General features: G+C 40.2%; 1 protein-coding gene across 1 annotated transcript in view; it reads right to left on the bottom strand.

The window, feature by feature from the left end:
* Positions 1-18,055, bottom strand: part of CDKAL1 (CDKAL1 threonylcarbamoyladenosine tRNA methylthiotransferase) — a 332,059-nt gene that overhangs the window by 251,022 nt on the left and 62,982 nt on the right. The window contains exon 5 of the mRNA XM_081952974.1: positions 17,933-18,017. Coding sequence (XP_081809100.1) covers positions 17,933-18,017 — 85 coding nt within the window. The remainder of the gene's footprint in view (positions 1-17,932; positions 18,018-18,055) is intronic.

Genomic DNA, 18,055 nt, shown 5'->3' with positions numbered 1-18,055 from the left:
AATTTCTAGAATCTGTTGGACAATATTACAGCATAAAGCATTCCACTAGCTCTATACTTCCTGAAAAGCCAACCACTGTTACATGTTCTTTATGCTCCAACATTCACTATAAAACATGAGTTTGATATTCCAGAAGGCCATCATACCTAGCTATGTGTCCAGGCTGGGCTCCCCTGGAACCAGAGACTTGGATAGAAGGATCCATTGTTGAAGGGTCATTTTTTAATTCTCCTTTCTTTTTAACTTTATTTTGAGTTTTTAGACTATTTATTGCTACTGCTTTTATATAAATATAAATAATATAAATATAAATATAAATATAAATATAAATATAAATATAAATGTATGTATGTATGTATTTGTGTTACAACCCCTGGTATGCCCAAATATGGGAGGGAGCTCACTACTCCCCCTTTCTGTCCTTCGGCTCATTACAGAAGACCATCCAGGCAGAAACCCATATTTTTATTTTTAATGTTGCCTTTGCTATGTTTGTGTTGTATTTGTGCTGATAAATAAATAAAGGGAGGCTAGTATAGATCTATTTCAAGCTATTTAGCTCTCATCAGATAGGCATACTCTTACTGGTTCTAATCCCAGTAAGGGTATGGCTAGCTGATGAGAGCTAAATAGCTTGAAATAGATCTATACTAGTCTCCCTTTATTTATTTATCAGTACAAATATAACATACATACATACATACATACATACATACATACATACATACATACATACATACATACATATATATATATATATACCGTGTTTCCCCGAAAATAAGACAGGGTCTTATTTTCTTTTGCCCCACGAAATATGGCCTTGGGCTTATTACAGGGGAGGGCTTATTATTTCTGGGGCAGGTGAGAAGCAAGGCGCGCCTTTTACCTTTCCAGCTCCGTCGCATTCCTCGCCATTGTGCTCATTGTGCCCATTGGACACGCGTCTCGCTTCTACCCCCCACACCTCCCATCCCTCACTAAAGGGACGGCGTGGAAGGGAACCAGGCAGGCTGCCTTTATCATTGGGGCGAGGTGGGCGGTGTTGGGCTGTGAGGTACGCCTTTTATCTTTCCAGCTTCATCGCGTTCTTCGCCCTTTCGGCCATTGAGTCCCCTTGTAAAAAAAACCTCGCGAGTTGAACTAATGAGGTTTTTTTTACAAGGGAATTCAATGGGCGAAAGGGCGAGGAATGCGACGGAGCTGGAAAGGTAGGAGGTGCGTCTCGCTTCTCCCCCTCCACCTGCCACCCCTCATTAAAGGGACGGCGGGGAAGGGAACCAGGCAGGCTGCCTTTACGATTGGGGCAAAGTGGGCGGTGTTGGGCCGCGAGGCGTGCCTCTTACCTTTCCAGCTTTGTTGCGTTCCTTGCCATTGTATTCAGGGAAGCCCCTGGTAAAAAAAAAAAAACCCTTCTCGCGATTTCAAGATGTTTGATTGAACTCGTGAGAAGTTTTTTTTTCCACCAGCCGCTTCCCTGAGCACAATGTCAAGGAATACAAGGAAGGAAACCAGGCAGGCTGCCTTTGCCATTGGGGTGGGCGGTGTTTTTTGCACGAGAAGGAACAGGCGGGAGGGGGTGATCACATTGCTGGCCTGCTGCTGTTTTTGCGGCGAGCCCTCTTTTTGCCCCGGAAGCTATACTGGTAGATGGTACAGTGTTAATGGTGGGGACCGGTTGCGCATGCGCTTAAATATTTGGGGGCGGGCTTATTTTCAGGGGAGGGCTTTTTATGGCGCATGCTCTGAAAAGCCCGATTGGGCTTATTAGCAGGGCATGTCTTATTGTCGGGGAAACACGGTATATACACACACATACACACACACACACACACACATTATTTACTCTGTTATTGTCATGGCTGCTCAGAGTCACCTTTGGTGGGATGGGTGGCTATATTTTTTTGATTTAATGAATACAATTTATCAGCTTTTCCTGCAGATGGTTTTTAAAACACAGAGCAAGCCTTCACACACAATACCCCACAACACCCCAAACATTATCACCCAGCTAAAGATGCCTGTCACAGATAAATCTGTCAGCTGCTTAACAACTGTTGTGTTTTTGGCTAGGGCTATCATTATTTGTTTTTTCATACCTCTTTTATTCTTTGGTTTTTTTTTCCCCTTTTACTAAAGTTAGCGCTTAAGGCTTACATTTAAAGGTATATTTAAATTGTTCTTGATAGGGTTTCCCCCTTCTTTTACTTTAACATCTGTCAGGCCTCTACAAATATACAGCTTACCCAAGCAAAGGTAAAAGCAAGGAGAAGAAGGGGGCCCAGGCATATGAAACTAACCCCTATTATCCTCTGTAACACAGAGAAAAATCCTAAATCAGATTTAAAACCTGTAATATAATAGTCCCCCAAACCGTACTGTCCTTTAGATTCAGTAATTGCAGCGTCAGTTTTAAAAAGCCACTTCATGGTTTTGAAACTTAAACAAGGAGGAAGGAAAAGAGGGTAAAGGTAAATGTTTCCATTGTCCTTTGTGAAAACTGAAAAGTCCCACCCATTATTCAGCAATGCAAATTAGTCAGCCCTATTAATTAGTCATAAATGATCTAGTAAACAGCAGTTTGAGGAAAGGCACTTTGTACAGGTTCAACTGCCTTGCTTCCAGTTATGACTTTCTAATCCAGATGGCCCAAGAGTCTTTTTCTTTAAACTGTCTAGTAACTCTTGGTAAACAAAGTACATATGGTAAGCACAACTTTATCTGCAAATAAAACACACACACACACAATTCCTTTGGTTACCTACCTGCCTGCACCATCTGTCAAGCAGATGGTTCAGGTTTCATTCATAAGATTAGGTAGGGGAGGATAGCTGAAAGACAGGCCCTCAAGGTAACATTTGATTCCAGGCACCAGCCTGCAACAGAGACACTCTGAAACATGCAACATCGGGATGAAAGACATCAGAGTTCCTTGTTCCTAAGAACATTTTCTACTTGCTGCTTTTCAAGATACAGATTTCACAATGCTTATATATGAAACTGAACGCATTGCTTTTCAGAGAGAGAGAGAGAGAGAGAGAGAGATAGAGAGAGAGAGAGAGAGAGAGGAGGGAGGAGAGGGAGAGGGAGAGGGAGAGGGAGAGGGAGAGAGGGAGAGAGAGATTGATTTATTTCAATGATGCGGGTCATGTCAGAAATATATTGTGAAACTGACAGACCAAACTAATGTGATGTTAAGGGTTTATCTGTCAAGGCTGCAAAAGGTTAACAGCCGGGGGTAAAAAACATTCCAGAAGGTTTAGATGCAATGCTATTTGGAGGTAGTCTACATTTTAAATTGTTTGAAGTCATTTTAAAGAAAATTGTTATATAAAAGTGAGTTTTATCTACCAAAGCAGAGGTGGTTAGACAGTGATCATGTTTGTCACGTGATTTCCTATCCAATAAATCTGCCGTTTTTAAATTTTTAATGAATAAACCTTTCCCACTGATATGTGAATGAGAGGTAAAGATTAACCAGTTAGTCATCTCTTTGAATATAACCACTTACATTAAAGCAAGTACCGTAAATCATTATTTCAGTTGGAAATGCAGAAATAAAAATAAATATTTCCATACATATATTGAAGAAAATATTCTGTTCAAGACATCCAATTAAGCTAAGAAGTCTATTTTTGGTTTCAGTAGAAGGAGAAATACTTATAATTTTAGCAAAAGATAAATAAATAATCCGGAACAAAAAGCATAAATTGTTGAATACCACATTTTTAAAAAAAGTTCATTATCGTGTGAATCCGGTCATGATACAAGTTTATAAACACATTTCACAGATTCTGTATAAGGGAAAATGAAAATTGTCTACTTAGTTATTGTTATTCTTCAATTTATTTCCTATTTTTAAATACTAACACGAAAAGTGTTTCAAAAATGTACGCAGATATCAAAGAGAATACAATAATAGTAAGAATCTTCTCAAGGATATTTCTTGCATTAGTTACTTTTTAAAGATCTGTGATTGTAGATTTCAGTAATCATTTCAATTTTCCATTTGTTACACTCCCACAATATTGTTCATTTTTATACAGTCATTTGCTACTATCTCTCAAATTAATAAAAAATAATTAATGTCTGTTCACCAATGAACTTTTAAGTATCTTTGACCAGAGGTCATATTAAACTCTTCCATCTCCCAGTGAAGCTTTAAAAAGATTGTGAGTTTGTGTGTAAATCATTAAGATTTGTAATAGTTTTTATCCTTTTCCCTCATAGCATGTACACAATGGGGGGTCTACAAAATTATGAAAACTACACCTACTAGGATTTATGGCTAATCCTACACATAAAGCTAAACCATGGCTTTCAAGTTAGAATAGCAATCTTCAAATGAGCGCCCTCCCCTGGCCAAAGCACAGGGAGTCAATTTTAGGGCCACACAATGCTTTAGAGCAGTGATGGGGAACCTATGCCACAGGTGGCACGCAGAGCCATTTGTCAGGGCACGCGAGGCGCTGCCCTGTCAGCTGGCCAGCGCGCATGCGCGCCCTGGCCAGCTGAGTTCACCCTTTAAAAAGCCATTTTTCGCCCTCCCCAGGCTCCAGAGGCATTATAGGAGCCTGGGGAGGGAGAAAAGAGTCTCCCTGCCCTCCCAGAGGGCCTCCGGAGGCTTCAGGGACCGTCCAGAGGCTTCCCTGATGCCTTCGGAGCGCTTAAAACAACCCTCCGAGCAAACCGGAAGTCCCTTCCGGTTTGCTCGGAGGATCCTTTTGAGCGCTCCGAAGGCTTCAGGGACCGTCCGGACGGTCCCTGAAGCCTTCGGAATGCTTAAAATGACACTTCCGGTTTGCTCGGAGGGTCGTTTTAAGCGTTCCGAAGGCTTCAGAGAAGCCTCCGGACGGTCCCTGAAGCCTCTGGAGGGCCTCCGGGGGGGTGGGGGAGGCTCTTTTCGCCCTCCCCAGGTTCCTATAAAGCCTCTGGAGCCTGGGGAGGGCGAAAAAAGCATGTAAAAATGGGGGGGTCACGTGTTGTGCACGCATGCGCACTGTGGGAGTCGCAGATTGCATTATGGGTGCGGCACGCCCACAGACAACCCCCCTGCGCTCCCCCCACTTGTGGCACGCGAGCCAAAAAAGGTTCGCCATCGCTGCTTTAGAGTCACAACAAAAAGGTGCTGCTTTGAGGTATTATAGACTCCTTCTACAGCCCTAGAAGTACTTAATTGTTTTTTTGTCTGAAGCTCAGCATAACACTAATGAATTTTAGCTAAGCATGTCTTCTAAACTTTAAAATTTGCGATTTTAACTATTGTTATTTTTAATATTCCAACTTTATTTTTCTTCCATTCAATCATATTCGATTCTTGAAGTGTGCCTGAACAAGTCCATGCAGGTTTTTTGGCAAGATTTTTCAGAAATGTTTAGCTCTGCCTACTTTCTAAGGCTGGGGAGAGTGACAGGCCCAAACTCACCCAACTGGTTTTGGATGACCTTGAGGCAAACAAAACTATAACTCATGGCCTCCCACTTTCTAACTTTAACCACTACACCCAACTGGCTCTCTAATTTTAACTATTGTTATTTATAACATTCCAACTTTATAGGACAAAGTTAAAAGCAGGCGATTTTATGTCATCTGTAGAATTACACATATCTATGTGCTCAGAACCTCTGGCAGATGCTTTATCCTCCAGTGGAAAATACAGTTAGAACTTAGGCCAGGAAAACAGAATTGCATCTCTACTATTTTCCTATAGAGCCAACTTAATACAAATCGATTGTCAGGTTCTCCGGAATTCACATGTCTCTTGTTGAGGTCAGGATGGGTGATTTCTGGCTTGCTTCGCAAGCTCTTTCTTTAAATAAGGGGGGAAATGCTCCACCTTGTTTTGTTTGGTCGGCGGGGGGGGGGGGTGAACTTTCTAGTTTGAAAATGATTTGTTCTGAAAATATTTAAAACGTTGGGGGCCAGAAGGGCTGGCAAAAAAACTACGTGATGAAGAAACTTAGTTGTGAACAGAAATGGCAAGCTTCCTTTAGGACAATACAGTATGAGGCAGGCATGTATCAGCTGTGTTGTGAAAGAAAAGCTCCCATTTTAAATCCGGCCTGGAACAGAACTGATGCTTGGAAAAGCAGTCCGGGATTTGAACTCAGTCTAATATCTAATTGTAAAACAAAGTATGGATCCATCAGTTAGATTTACCGTATGAACTAATAAAAAACAAAGCTAACCAGTTTCGCTTTATGCAGTCATATCCATCAGCCGATGTTGTGCCTGGGAGCTAGGGTGACATCAGTTCAAACAGACCAGTGTCTGTATGCTTTACGAAGTTTGGAAAATGGATTTCTTTTATGAAATTACATTTTAAGAGGCAGTGGGTAATGTTTCCACAGTATATCAAGAAACCAGCCCCTCCAAATATGAAATAATGGATTATGTTTTATGTCATTAGTGTTTTATTTTTGTGTCTGCAGTTAGGCGGGAGGAAAAAGCCCTCTTGATGAGATAAGACTTTCTGCCAAATAAGTTACACTTTAAAAGGATTTTTTTCTTCACATCAGTGATACAGTACTGTTCAGAGGACAAAGAATAGCAATCCTGGATACCAACACCACTAAAGAAAAGGATATGTAGCAGTCTCTGTAAACTGTCCATCGTTTTTTTTTTTTAGAAACTGAGTGAGAAATCTCCAGTCTTGCTGTCAACAATTTCATGAGTCTCTCATTATGTACTGCACGGGTGTCAAACTCGATTGGGTCACATGATGTATCACGATATTTTTTTCCCTTTGCGGAGCTGGGATAGGCGTGGCCTGCATGTGATACCTTCAGCCTGCGGGCCACTAGCTTGACACCCCTGGTGTACTGAATTCAGGAGAAGTACCTCAGCAAAAGTCAAAACTGTACAGAATGTACGGGAGAACATGCACCGAAAACATATAGGGACATTATTAAACCAAAAATACAGTAAATGAAAGGCCAATTACCTGAACTATATTTTCTAAGAGTAATGTTACTGCTATAATAAAAGCTCACAGCTCTTATCATGGGCAAAACCTAAAGATAACATATCTGCTCCTTGCGAAAATTGGTTCTCACATTGATAAGAAGCCAGTAACTGCTACCAAACCATAAGGAGATGCAGGGAACTCAGCCTCCACAAGAGTGGCAGGCTTCTATCCACTGTAAGGCCATGAAATAATGTTAAGAGTTTTGCCAAAATAAATTGTCTATACCTTGGTACCTCACCTGAAAGTAACTGCTGGTATTCTTAGGTTGAAAGCTTAACCTTCCTTCTAAAAAGGTTTACTTTCCTGATTATTAGGAGGAAAATTTAGCAGAGATTTCCAAAGTCAACCAAATTAAATTCAACACCTTGGCAACAAATTTAATCAGAACCAATCAGAATGTAACCAGAGGTTTAGACTGAGATGGTATCAAAAGTGGGAGCAGGAACACCTTCTAACTCCCTTGACTGCAGCTGACTACTCTTTAGCAGCCAATGGCAAGACCAGTCTACCCAGCCTGGTCTAGGGCTAGAGCAGGAACTGGTCTACTAAGCCTCTGGGTGGTATCACAGCAGCACTGAAGCAACCACAAATTTGCCAAATTTCCATGGGAGCCGTAGGACCTGCATTTTGAAAGCTTTCCCTAAGTTACCGATTTGAGATAAAACTTGGTTCAAAAATGAGTGCTCTTTGATACACCATTTCACCCAGTTCAAGGTCACAAAAATAAGAGTTTTAGTAGATAATGTATATGTATATAGGTAATTATTCAAATGTATGTGCCTCCCAACTCCCAGTGATTCTTGTTTGATGAGTTTCAATTAATAGTAAAATACTTTACATGTAAACAAGAAATGAGAAAAAGACAGGCATTTTTAAAACATAATCAGCCAAGTATCTAACTATATCAATATAAATATTTCTAATGATATCAACACAAGTGAAATGCATACCAATCATGAACATTGCAGTGAACTGGGCAAATTAGACCATTTCAATTCTTTTACAGATTTCACATTCATGATAGAAATTAAAAATCCATAGAAGGCAATAAAGGTTTTAATTTTAAGAATAAATTTCATCTGGCGAAGAGATACATACTGTAAGAATTTACTGAGCGAAATCACAATTTACCAGACTTGTAAAAGCTACTCATATGTGTAAGAAATCTCTGTAAAAATGTTTGCAAATGACTCACAGTTTAGCTAACAATGTTTTTATGATCTAATGGTAACACCTGGCCAGCCTTGGTCAATTAAAAAAAAAAGTTAATCACCTTTGGCCACTTTTTGCTACTATTTTAGTTTCTAAATGTTTATCTATCCAACTGTTATTATCATTTCCAATCTCATAAGGAAGATTTATTAGAATTTGGAAACAACTTACACCTGATTTAGTTGCAAATTCACTGTACGTGGGAAGTCAGAAACAATCCAGGTATCTTTAAATGCATTTAGTAAGCATTTAAACCAGAGGTGTCAAACTCAAGGCCCACGGGCCAAATCTGGTTCACAGTATGCTTAGACCTGGCCTGTGGGGCCACCCTGGAAACAGCAAAGGACCGGCCTGCAGTGCCTATGCAGAGAAAATGAAGCTACGTTTTCCCTGGCAGAGCACTCAAGCCACCACGAGCGCTGCCGACACGAGTGAAGTCGAACTGGCCATGCCCACCCTACCCACCCGAGGTCAAACACAACCCTGATGCGGCATGCAATGAAATCAAGTTGAACACCCCTTATTTAGACTTAGATATTGTTTTTTCCAGGATAAACTCTTTTTAAAATATTCCTTTGCGATTTAGTGCTTTCTTTTATCACTGGTCCTAAGGAAAATGTATTGTTAGAAATGGTCCAAATATTTAGAGTGTACAAAGTTAGATTCTCAGGGTCGGATATGGCTTCTCAAGACTTAGAGCCCACAAGGAACTCCCTGACAGGTCACTAAACTTTAATTTTAATGTGATAGAAGAAAAAAATATGAATATATGATGCGAAAGTAATAATATTACTTATATTTAATTTTAATTAAAGATAAATATGAATAAAATTCAGTTCAGTTTAGTTTTCATTCTAAGGCAATCAGCACACTCTTTAAAAGTGTAGATTTTGACACAGAAAAAAATTAGCAGAAGCATGTTCAGCATGCATGATATTTTGCATACCAATTTGTATAACTATTAGTAACTGGACCATCCATCCATCTTGGACAGTTTAGATTGTGTAACTGAAGGGGAAGATTCACCCTCTTATGCCTTGCAATCATCTGCGAAAAGAGAATCTAAATATTTACAAAACAAATTAGAATTGAATCCAAATTAGGATGCCAGTCCGCAAGACAACTCATCTAGAACACAGGAGATTCTTTTCTCTGACTGCATTGTCCTTTCAATTTCAGGTGTACAACTTCCAGTCAAAAAGGAAAAAAAACAGTATCAAGACATACCAGGTAGTGGAGGATACATAATCTGCTGCCATCCCACTCTTTCAAATTGAGTAGATCAATTTGTGAGAATGTGTTATCTATACATTCAATTGAACCTCCTTTAGAGATAGAATTCCAGTTGGAATATTGTCTAGGTAGACATGAATATTCTGTTGCCAGAATTGATCCGACTGTGATCTGATAATGACTAATGTTCATCAAAGAGAGAGGAAGGAGCCATCAAACAAGGGAAGACAATGTGTGTGTTGAAAGAAAGCTGAAGAAGCTTTCTGTGGGGTGACCAGATCATTACATGTAATTATGTCTCTGTTATATCTAATGGCGCTATATAATTTCTTAGATTACCCTCTATGGTTATGGATGACAAAATATTCATATAAAAGGCTCAGTTTGTACAGATTTGTTTAAATGCTTGTGGTTGAAAATGAATTTTGCTCATGGGTCGAAATGTGGGAAATTGTGAAAAATCACCAGTAACCTACAAGCCAAAAGGAACTAGCTCTATTGCTTAAAAGGTGATAAATAACCTCTTCCAGGAACTATTTCATCATTGGAGTATGAAAGACAAATAATCTCTGCCAACATCGATTCCCAAACTAGAAGCCAGTTCTTCTCTCTGAGATATTTAGAATTTAGAGTGAATTTATGTTCTCTCAGGCACTAGAAAACTCTGACTCAGGGATAATCAGGTATAAACACACATGACCAGAAATATGTGTTTTTCCCAATCATGGACAATGAAGACCTCAAGACTTTAAACATTTAGAGTCATAAGGTAACTCTGTTTAGAAAAAAATGTGGCTCTCAAAATTACCAAGAAGGTAATACTAACTAGTACTTCAAATTTTTATATAATAATTATCAAGATTATGTTTTGATGATATTCCCCCCCAAAAAAACCCATGATTTTAAAGTTTTATTTAAAATATTACCATCCAACAATTCTACCATACACACTTAAGGTAAACAGTGCAAACTAAAACAGAAAATAGTAACAACAAGAAGAAATAGTATCAAGAAATGGTATCAAAATTACTTTGACAGTGGATTATACCGATAGTCCTCGACTTATGACCACAATTGAGCCCACATTTTTTATTGCTAAGTGAGACATTTGTTAAGTGAGTTTTACCCCATTTTACAACCTTTCTTGCCGTAGTTCTTAAATGAATCACGGCAGTTGTGAAGTTAGGAACAGGGTTCTTAAGAGAATCTGATTTCCTCCATTGACTTGGCTTATCACAGGGGGGTCCAAACTTGGGAACTTTAAGACTTGTAAACTTCAACTCCCAGAATTCTCCAGCCAGCTGGCTGGGGAATTCTGGGAGTTGAAGTCCACAAGTCTTAAAGTTCCCAAGTTTGGACACCCCTGGCTTATCAGAAGGTCGCAAAAGGTGACCCCAGGACACTGCAACGGTCATAAAAGCGACTCAGTTGCTAAGCGTCTGAATTTTTATCACACGACCATTGAGATGCTACAAAGGTTGTGTGAAAAATGTCCATAAGTCAATTTTTTCAGCGCTGTCGTAACTTTGAACAGTCACTAAATGAGCTGTTGCCAGTTCAGGACGACCTACATTCTGGGGGAAAAAAATGGTTTGGCATAAACAACCGAAGTAGAATATGAAATGGATCTATTTTAGAAAGACATTTCAGAGAAAATGCAACGTGTGATTCATCACTGAATTAAGCTTCTGCATTAGAGATTTGAAAGGAGGAGCTCAATCATGACTTGATCTGACTGAATAATAAGTTTGATGAAGAGAGACAAAGCATACGCAGGTCATTGGAAGCTTTACAGGACAAAAGCAACACTTTGGTTGCTGTGTTTTGAAATATACTGGAAACCCCTACAGATGTTTCAGCACAGACAAAATATCTCCTCTATAACCACAACAAAAAAGGCCATTAGATAATTCCGTGGGTGAACAATATTTCAGTTTTAATTAAAATAAGATTCGATTATATTTTGGACACAAAGAGGCACTCCGATAACTGAGAACATGTTATTTCCACCATTCTGCTTCAATGCATGTGCCTACCATTGTCCAAAATTACCACTTGTAACAGTTGGAACCAAGTAAGTAATTCTGTTACCAAGATAATTGGCTAGCCCCAATCCATTATTGTTGCCTAACAACGTATTAACGGTGGGTGTTTAGGATACTCGGTTTTTCTTGGCCAGAAAAGCACTAACTTTCTGCCAGGCTGCCAGTGCTTCAATTTAAAGTAGGCACACGACGTAAAGGAGAGACGGAATCACAGGCTGTTCATCTTTTAGCCCCACCCTCTGCTTTATTCTTCAGAGCACACCAGCTGCTTAACTAGAATTAAAATACAGCTCATGTTCGCTCTCAATAGAAGCCCATCTGCACTAATCATCTGATTCCATAAAGTCCATTTGACTGTTTACTTAACAAGCAAGTTTTCAAGTTTATATGAGACACGCTACTGAAATGAGGTTTCCATCTATTCTTATTACTAACTGTGGATAATCAAAACAACCAGCTTTCTACTAGAATCATAATGTTGTTCCACAGGGCAAAAGGAAGCTGCACTAAAAAAAAATAGTACTATAACAATCGTGAGGAAAGTATAGCACAAAGTTCACTATTAAATAAAATTTAGGTAGTTACAGATCATTATATTAGTTCACCTGGAAACTATTGTTGGGGTTTTCTTAAAAGAAAAGATAAAAACTTCAAGTAAAGATGACTCCGGGGGACTTTCTGGATGTATCCCTGTAAGTTTTTTACACAAGAGTAGACGTATCATTTGCCACTGTCTTTAGGGATTTCCTCCCCAATTTTCTAGTTTAGCCTAGAGCAGGGGTGTCAAACTCGATTTCATTGAGGGCTGCATCAGGGTTGTGTTTGACTTCTGGGGGCCGGAGTGGCTGTGGCTGGGGTGGCCGTGGCCAGCTCAACTTGTGTTGGGGGCACCTGTGGTGGCCCGAGCGTTCTATCAGTGAAAACGAGGCTCATGAGCTCTGTTTTCGGCTGCCATGGCCTCCTGCAATCCTTTGCCAGTGAAAATGCCCTCAAGTTCCATTTTTGCTGGCATAAGCACTGCAGGCCAGTCCTTTGCTGTTTCCAGGGCGGCCCCACGGTCCAGCTCTAAGTATCCCGAGGGCCGGATGTGGCCCCTGGGCCTTGAATTTGATGCCCCTGGCCTAGAGTCTTGGGAATTGCCAGTTATCTCTCAGCCTAACCAGGTCCTACTTATATTAATTTTTCAAGACCAGGCAAAGTTTATAAGTATAAGTATAATCTTTATTGTCATTGTACTTAAATACAATATTAGGTGTCTACTTCACTAGATATGGCATTTATTATTACAGTTGAGGTCACAAACCCATCCCAAAAGTGATGAAAATAGAAGTTATCAGGATGTCAAGTTAGAGAACTAAAAGACATCCTATTTCCTAAAAAGCCATAAATTATGGAAGTAAAGAATGTCAAGTTGCTAGTTCTCTGCCTCACCAGGAATTCAACTTCTGGGTTTAAAATCACCTTAATGGTCATACCAATGAAAACTAGTCTTGGTTTCAGGAGCCTTTCATAGTGACCTTGTACAGACACACACTCTGCCACATAGGAACAATTTTATCTCTTGGATCTCTGGTGTGCAGTGCAGTGACTTATGATGAAGGGTTTTATTAAACTTATTTGTATCTAACTTTGTCCCTTTCTCTAGATATTTTATTCACTGTAGATGCTACCACTTAGCCAAACTTAACTCATCCTGTTATGAGTTGAGCTTGTGTTCAGGAAGAGAAAGATGAACTTATGATACTATAAGACCTTTATATATTGAAATGAAGTAGGAGAGGCTAAATTCAAAAAGGCTGATGCCTACAATTAATTTTCTTAAAATGTAAGCAAAATAAGCATGAATATATTAATACACAATCAAAGCAGGTCAGTTCTTCAAGGTTTGTGTAAAAAAGCCTGTGGTGAAATCAATTTTTTTTACTACCGGTTCTGTGGCTGTGGCTTTGTGGGTGTGGCAGGGGAAGGATACTGCAAAATCCCCATTCCCTCCCCACTCCTCGGGCCAGCCAGAGGTGGTATTGGCCAGTTCTCAAACTTTCCGCTACCGGTTCTCCAGAACCTGTCAGAACCTGCTGGATTTCACCCCTGGCTGGGGCTATGTAAACCTCATAATTATTCCAGAGGGTGGGCACCATGAGAGGCAAGGCAATCTCTTAGGAACAGATAATACTGCTTTAAAGATGAAATCTGAAGCATGTTCACTCTTTTGATCCTACCAGTTCGGCAGAAACAATGGGATAAAGGCAGTCCTTTACATAAGTGGGATTCGTTCGTTCGTTCATTCATTCAATTTGTGTATCTCAAACCAGTGGCCACTCTGGGCAGCAAACAATCATAAAACTAATCAAAACATGATACAAAAAAAAATTAAATACAAACTGGAGCTAAGAGATATTATAACCCACTGATAACAGCCTAACCAGGAAACAGGGCTCTCCATACATTCAGGACCCCAGACCCAGCCACTTAGAGAAGTCTCCAAGGCCTTCTGAAAAACCAGTGGGATCGGGGCAATCCTAATCTCAGGAATGTTTCAGAGGGCAGGTGCTATAACAGAAAAAGTATGCCACTTGGTCTTCACCAGCTGATGTCCTTTCGCTGACAGGGCCCAGGACATGCATATCTTGCCATAACAGACTGGATGGGTAAAAACAACTGGAAGATGGTTTGTCAAGTAACCATGAAAGGGCTCTAAAGGTAACAACCAGCACCTTGACTATACACAGCAGCTTACTGGCAACCAGAGCAGCTCACATAGTTTGAGTACAATGAGGCATGCCTCAAACTTTTCATGCCACCACATTCTGGGACAACTGCATTTTCTGAGGAATCTTCAAAGATAGTCCCTTATAGAGTCCACTAACTTATAAAGTCCTTTAACCTTTATGGCATGAGTAATTGTGAGAAGGAACTCCCAGCCCAGAAAATGACTTAATTGACACACCAAGCAACCGAACTAGAGATCTTCCTGGCCATAATTGCTACCTATTTTATGAATCAAACAGAACTTCCAACTTACACACTAGTTCGGTCTGGTGAATAACCCCCTTCAGAATTAAAGGTGGAAAAGTTACAATATGAGAAGAACCAGGGACTGACAGCCATTCAATCTTGAGTCAAGTTTGAGTTTAAGCTTGGTCCTCCCAATCCAGAACCAAACCACCTCCAGGTATTGTGACAAGATCTCTGTGACATCATTTGGTTTCCCTGGTGTTAAGAGGTATAACAGTATTGTCTGGGATTGGCAGCTCCTGCTGAAGCAGCACATGGAAGCAACGGCAGGAGATCCATTGGTGAGTTTGGGTGGATCTCCTAGTTGCACCTACATCAAAGGTATTGAAGATGGTAACTTTTGCTTTTGTCATTTCTCAGTTAGATTAGTGCAATTGGCTATAATGGCAATATCATTCAAGAAAACACAGAAGTTGTATCTGGCAGAGCTGCTTGCCTACTGACCAGCTCAAACTGGTTCAGCAGAATTATACCTCTTATCTGAGACATGCATTGATTGACTGATTGATTCGTACCAACCTAGCAGTCGAAAGCATGCAAATGTGAGTAGATAAATAGGTACCACTTCAGTGGGAAGATAATATGTACTCTGTGCCTTGGCATATATAGGTGAAACTCAAAAAATTAGAATATCGTGCAAAAGTTCATTTATTTCAGTAATGCAACTTAAAAGGTGAAACTAATATATGAGATAGACTCATTACATGCAAAGCAAGATAGTTTAAGCTGTGATTTGTCATAATTGTGATGATTATGGCTTACAGCTCATGAAAACCCCAAATCCACAAACTCAGAAAATTAGAATATTGTGAAAAGGTGCAAAATTCTGGCTCAAAGTATCCCACTCTAATCAGTTAATTAAGCCATAACACTTGCAAAGGGTTCCTGAGCCTTTAAATGGTCTCTCAGTCTGGTTCAGTAGGAATCACAATCATGGGAAAGACTGCTGACCTGAAAGTTGTGCAGAAAACCATCATTGACAACCTCCATAAGGAGGGAAAGCCTCAAAAGGCAATTGCAAAAGAAGTTGGATGTTCCCGAAGTGCTGTATCAAAGCACATTAATAGAAAGTTATGTGGAAGGGAAAAGTGTGGAAGAAAAAGGTGCACAAGCAGCAGGGATGACCGCAGCCTGGAGAGGATTGTCAGAAAAAGGCCATTCAAAAGTGCTGGGGACTTTCACAAGGAGCGGACTGAGGCTGGAGTCAGTGCATCAAGAGCCACCATACACACAGACAGATCCTGGACATGGGCTTCAAATGTCGTATTCCTCTTGTCAAGCCGCTCCTGAACAACAAACGTCAGAAGCGTCTTACCTGGGCTAAAGAAAAACAGATCTGGTATGTTGCTTAGTGGTCCAAAGTCCTCTTTTCTGACGAGAGCAACTTTTGCATCTCATTTGGAAACCAAGGACCCAGAGTATGGAGGAAGAATGGAGAGGCACACACTGCAAGATGCTTGAAGTCCAGTGTGAAGTTTTCACAGTCTGTGTTGATTTGGGGAGCCATGTCATCTGCTGGTGTTGGTCCACTGTGCTTCATTAAGTCCAGGGTCAACGCAGCCGTTTACCAGAAGATTTTGGAGCACTTCATGCTTCCTTCCGCAGATGAGCTTTATGGGGATGCTGACTTCATTTTCCAGCAGGACTTGGCACCGGCCCACACTGCCAAAAGCACCAAAACCTGGTTCAATGACCGTGGGATTGCTGTGCTTGATTGGCCAGCAAACTCGCCTGACCTGAACCCCATAGAGAATCTATGGGGCATTGCCAAGAGAAAGATGAGAGACATGAGACCGAACAATGTAGAAAAGCTGAATGCCGCTATTGAAGCATCCTGGTCTTCCATAACACCTCAGCAGTGCCACAGGCTGATAGCTTCCATGCCACGCCTCATTGAGGCAGTAATTGCTGCAAAAGGGGCCCAAACCAAGTACTGAGTACATATGCATGCTTATACTTTTCAGAGGTCCTATATTGTTCTATGTACAATCCTTGTTTTACTGATTGCATATAATATTCTAATTTTCTGAGATGGTGGATTTGGGGTTTTCATGAGCTGTAAGCCATAATCATCACAATTATGACAAATCACGCCTTGAACTATCTTGCTTTGCATGTAATGAGTCTATCTCATATATTAGTTTTACCTTTTAAGTTGCATTACTGAAATAAATGAACTTTTGCACGATATTCTAATTTTTCGAGTTTCACCTGTAGTCATGCTGACCACATGGCTATAGAAGTGTCTTCCGACACAGCTGGCTGCCTTGGCTAAGAAACAGAGATGAGCACTGCTCCCTAGTGTCAGACATGATTGGATAGGGGAAACCTCTATCTTTATTGATTGCTGTAGGTTTCCATCCAAGTTGCTGGATGTAAACTAATAAAGCTCTCTATGGCTTTGGTCTTCCTTCACTATCTTCCTCAGGTAACAAAGTCACAATCTGGCCAGCAGAGAATGCTGCAGGTATCCATCCTTGGTGAGGTAAGGGGTTGGGGACCTATAAAATGGCATTTACAATAACAGCCCTCTAGAGTAGTTTGTCCCCTGAGATCATAATAGTCTCCAGCACTTTATCTTTCAGGAAACAAATATAAAACATTATCTTCCACAAGGCTTTTAGAAAGCATTATTTAATGGAAGATAGCAGTAGATTTTTAAATATTGGAATGATTATAATATTTACAGATTCTATGTAACTGTTGTTAAGCTGCCTATAGTAGTTTCAATTGACAGCATACAAATAACTGTAATCAATTAGTCAATATAATTATTCTTTGGGAATGTATTTAATAATGTTCCCATAAAAGGTAAAGGCTTTCCCGCACATGCGTGCTACTCGTTTCCAGCCCTAGAGGTGGTGCTCATCTCTGTTTCTAAGCCGAGGAGCCAGCGCTATCTGAAGACGTTTCCGTGGTCATGTGGCTGGCATGACTGAGCGCCGTTACCTTCCTACCAAAGTGGTCCCTATTTTTCTACTTGCATTTTTTACGTGCTTTCAAACGGCTAGGTTGGCAAAAGCTGGGACAAGTAACGGGAGCTCACTCAGTTACATGGCCCTAGGGTTTCGAATCGCTGAACTGCCAACCTTCTGATCGACAAGCTCAGTATTTTAGCTACTAAGTCACCGCATCCCTATATAATTATTCTTCAGGAATGTATTTAATAATGTTCCCATAATGTTACATTAAAATTACAAGATGGTAACATTTTTGGAATTTCTGGGGTCATATCCAAGACTTTTTAGTATCATCTTGGGGGGTTTTAAGGATTTTATTAAAGAAAACAACTAAATTAACCAAGTACTGTATAACCTCCACACTTTGGTACAATTACCATCAAATTATACCTGTTTTCTGTATTTTACATTTCTGCTTTGAACAAGAATAGACATTAAGCTAGGAAAGAGTTTTCAATCATCTCTACTAATTCAAGAGTGCTTACCAAAAGATAACAACTTACTTAATTGAGTTCCGAAAGTGGTCTTCAGCAGGGCTTTTTACTGTACAGCTGTTCAATAGCCAAAGGTCTGCTTCGGCTGCATTTTCTGAAATATAAATACACATTATGTATTCAAACTTTATT

This window comes from Natrix helvetica, assembly GCF_964273705.1.
Source record: "Natrix helvetica genome assembly, chromosome: 4".
Classification (NCBI taxonomy): domain Eukaryota; kingdom Metazoa; phylum Chordata; class Lepidosauria; order Squamata; family Natricidae; genus Natrix; species Natrix helvetica.
The sequence above is the reverse complement of the archived record's forward strand: the minus strand, read 5'-3'. Positions and strand labels throughout refer to the sequence as shown.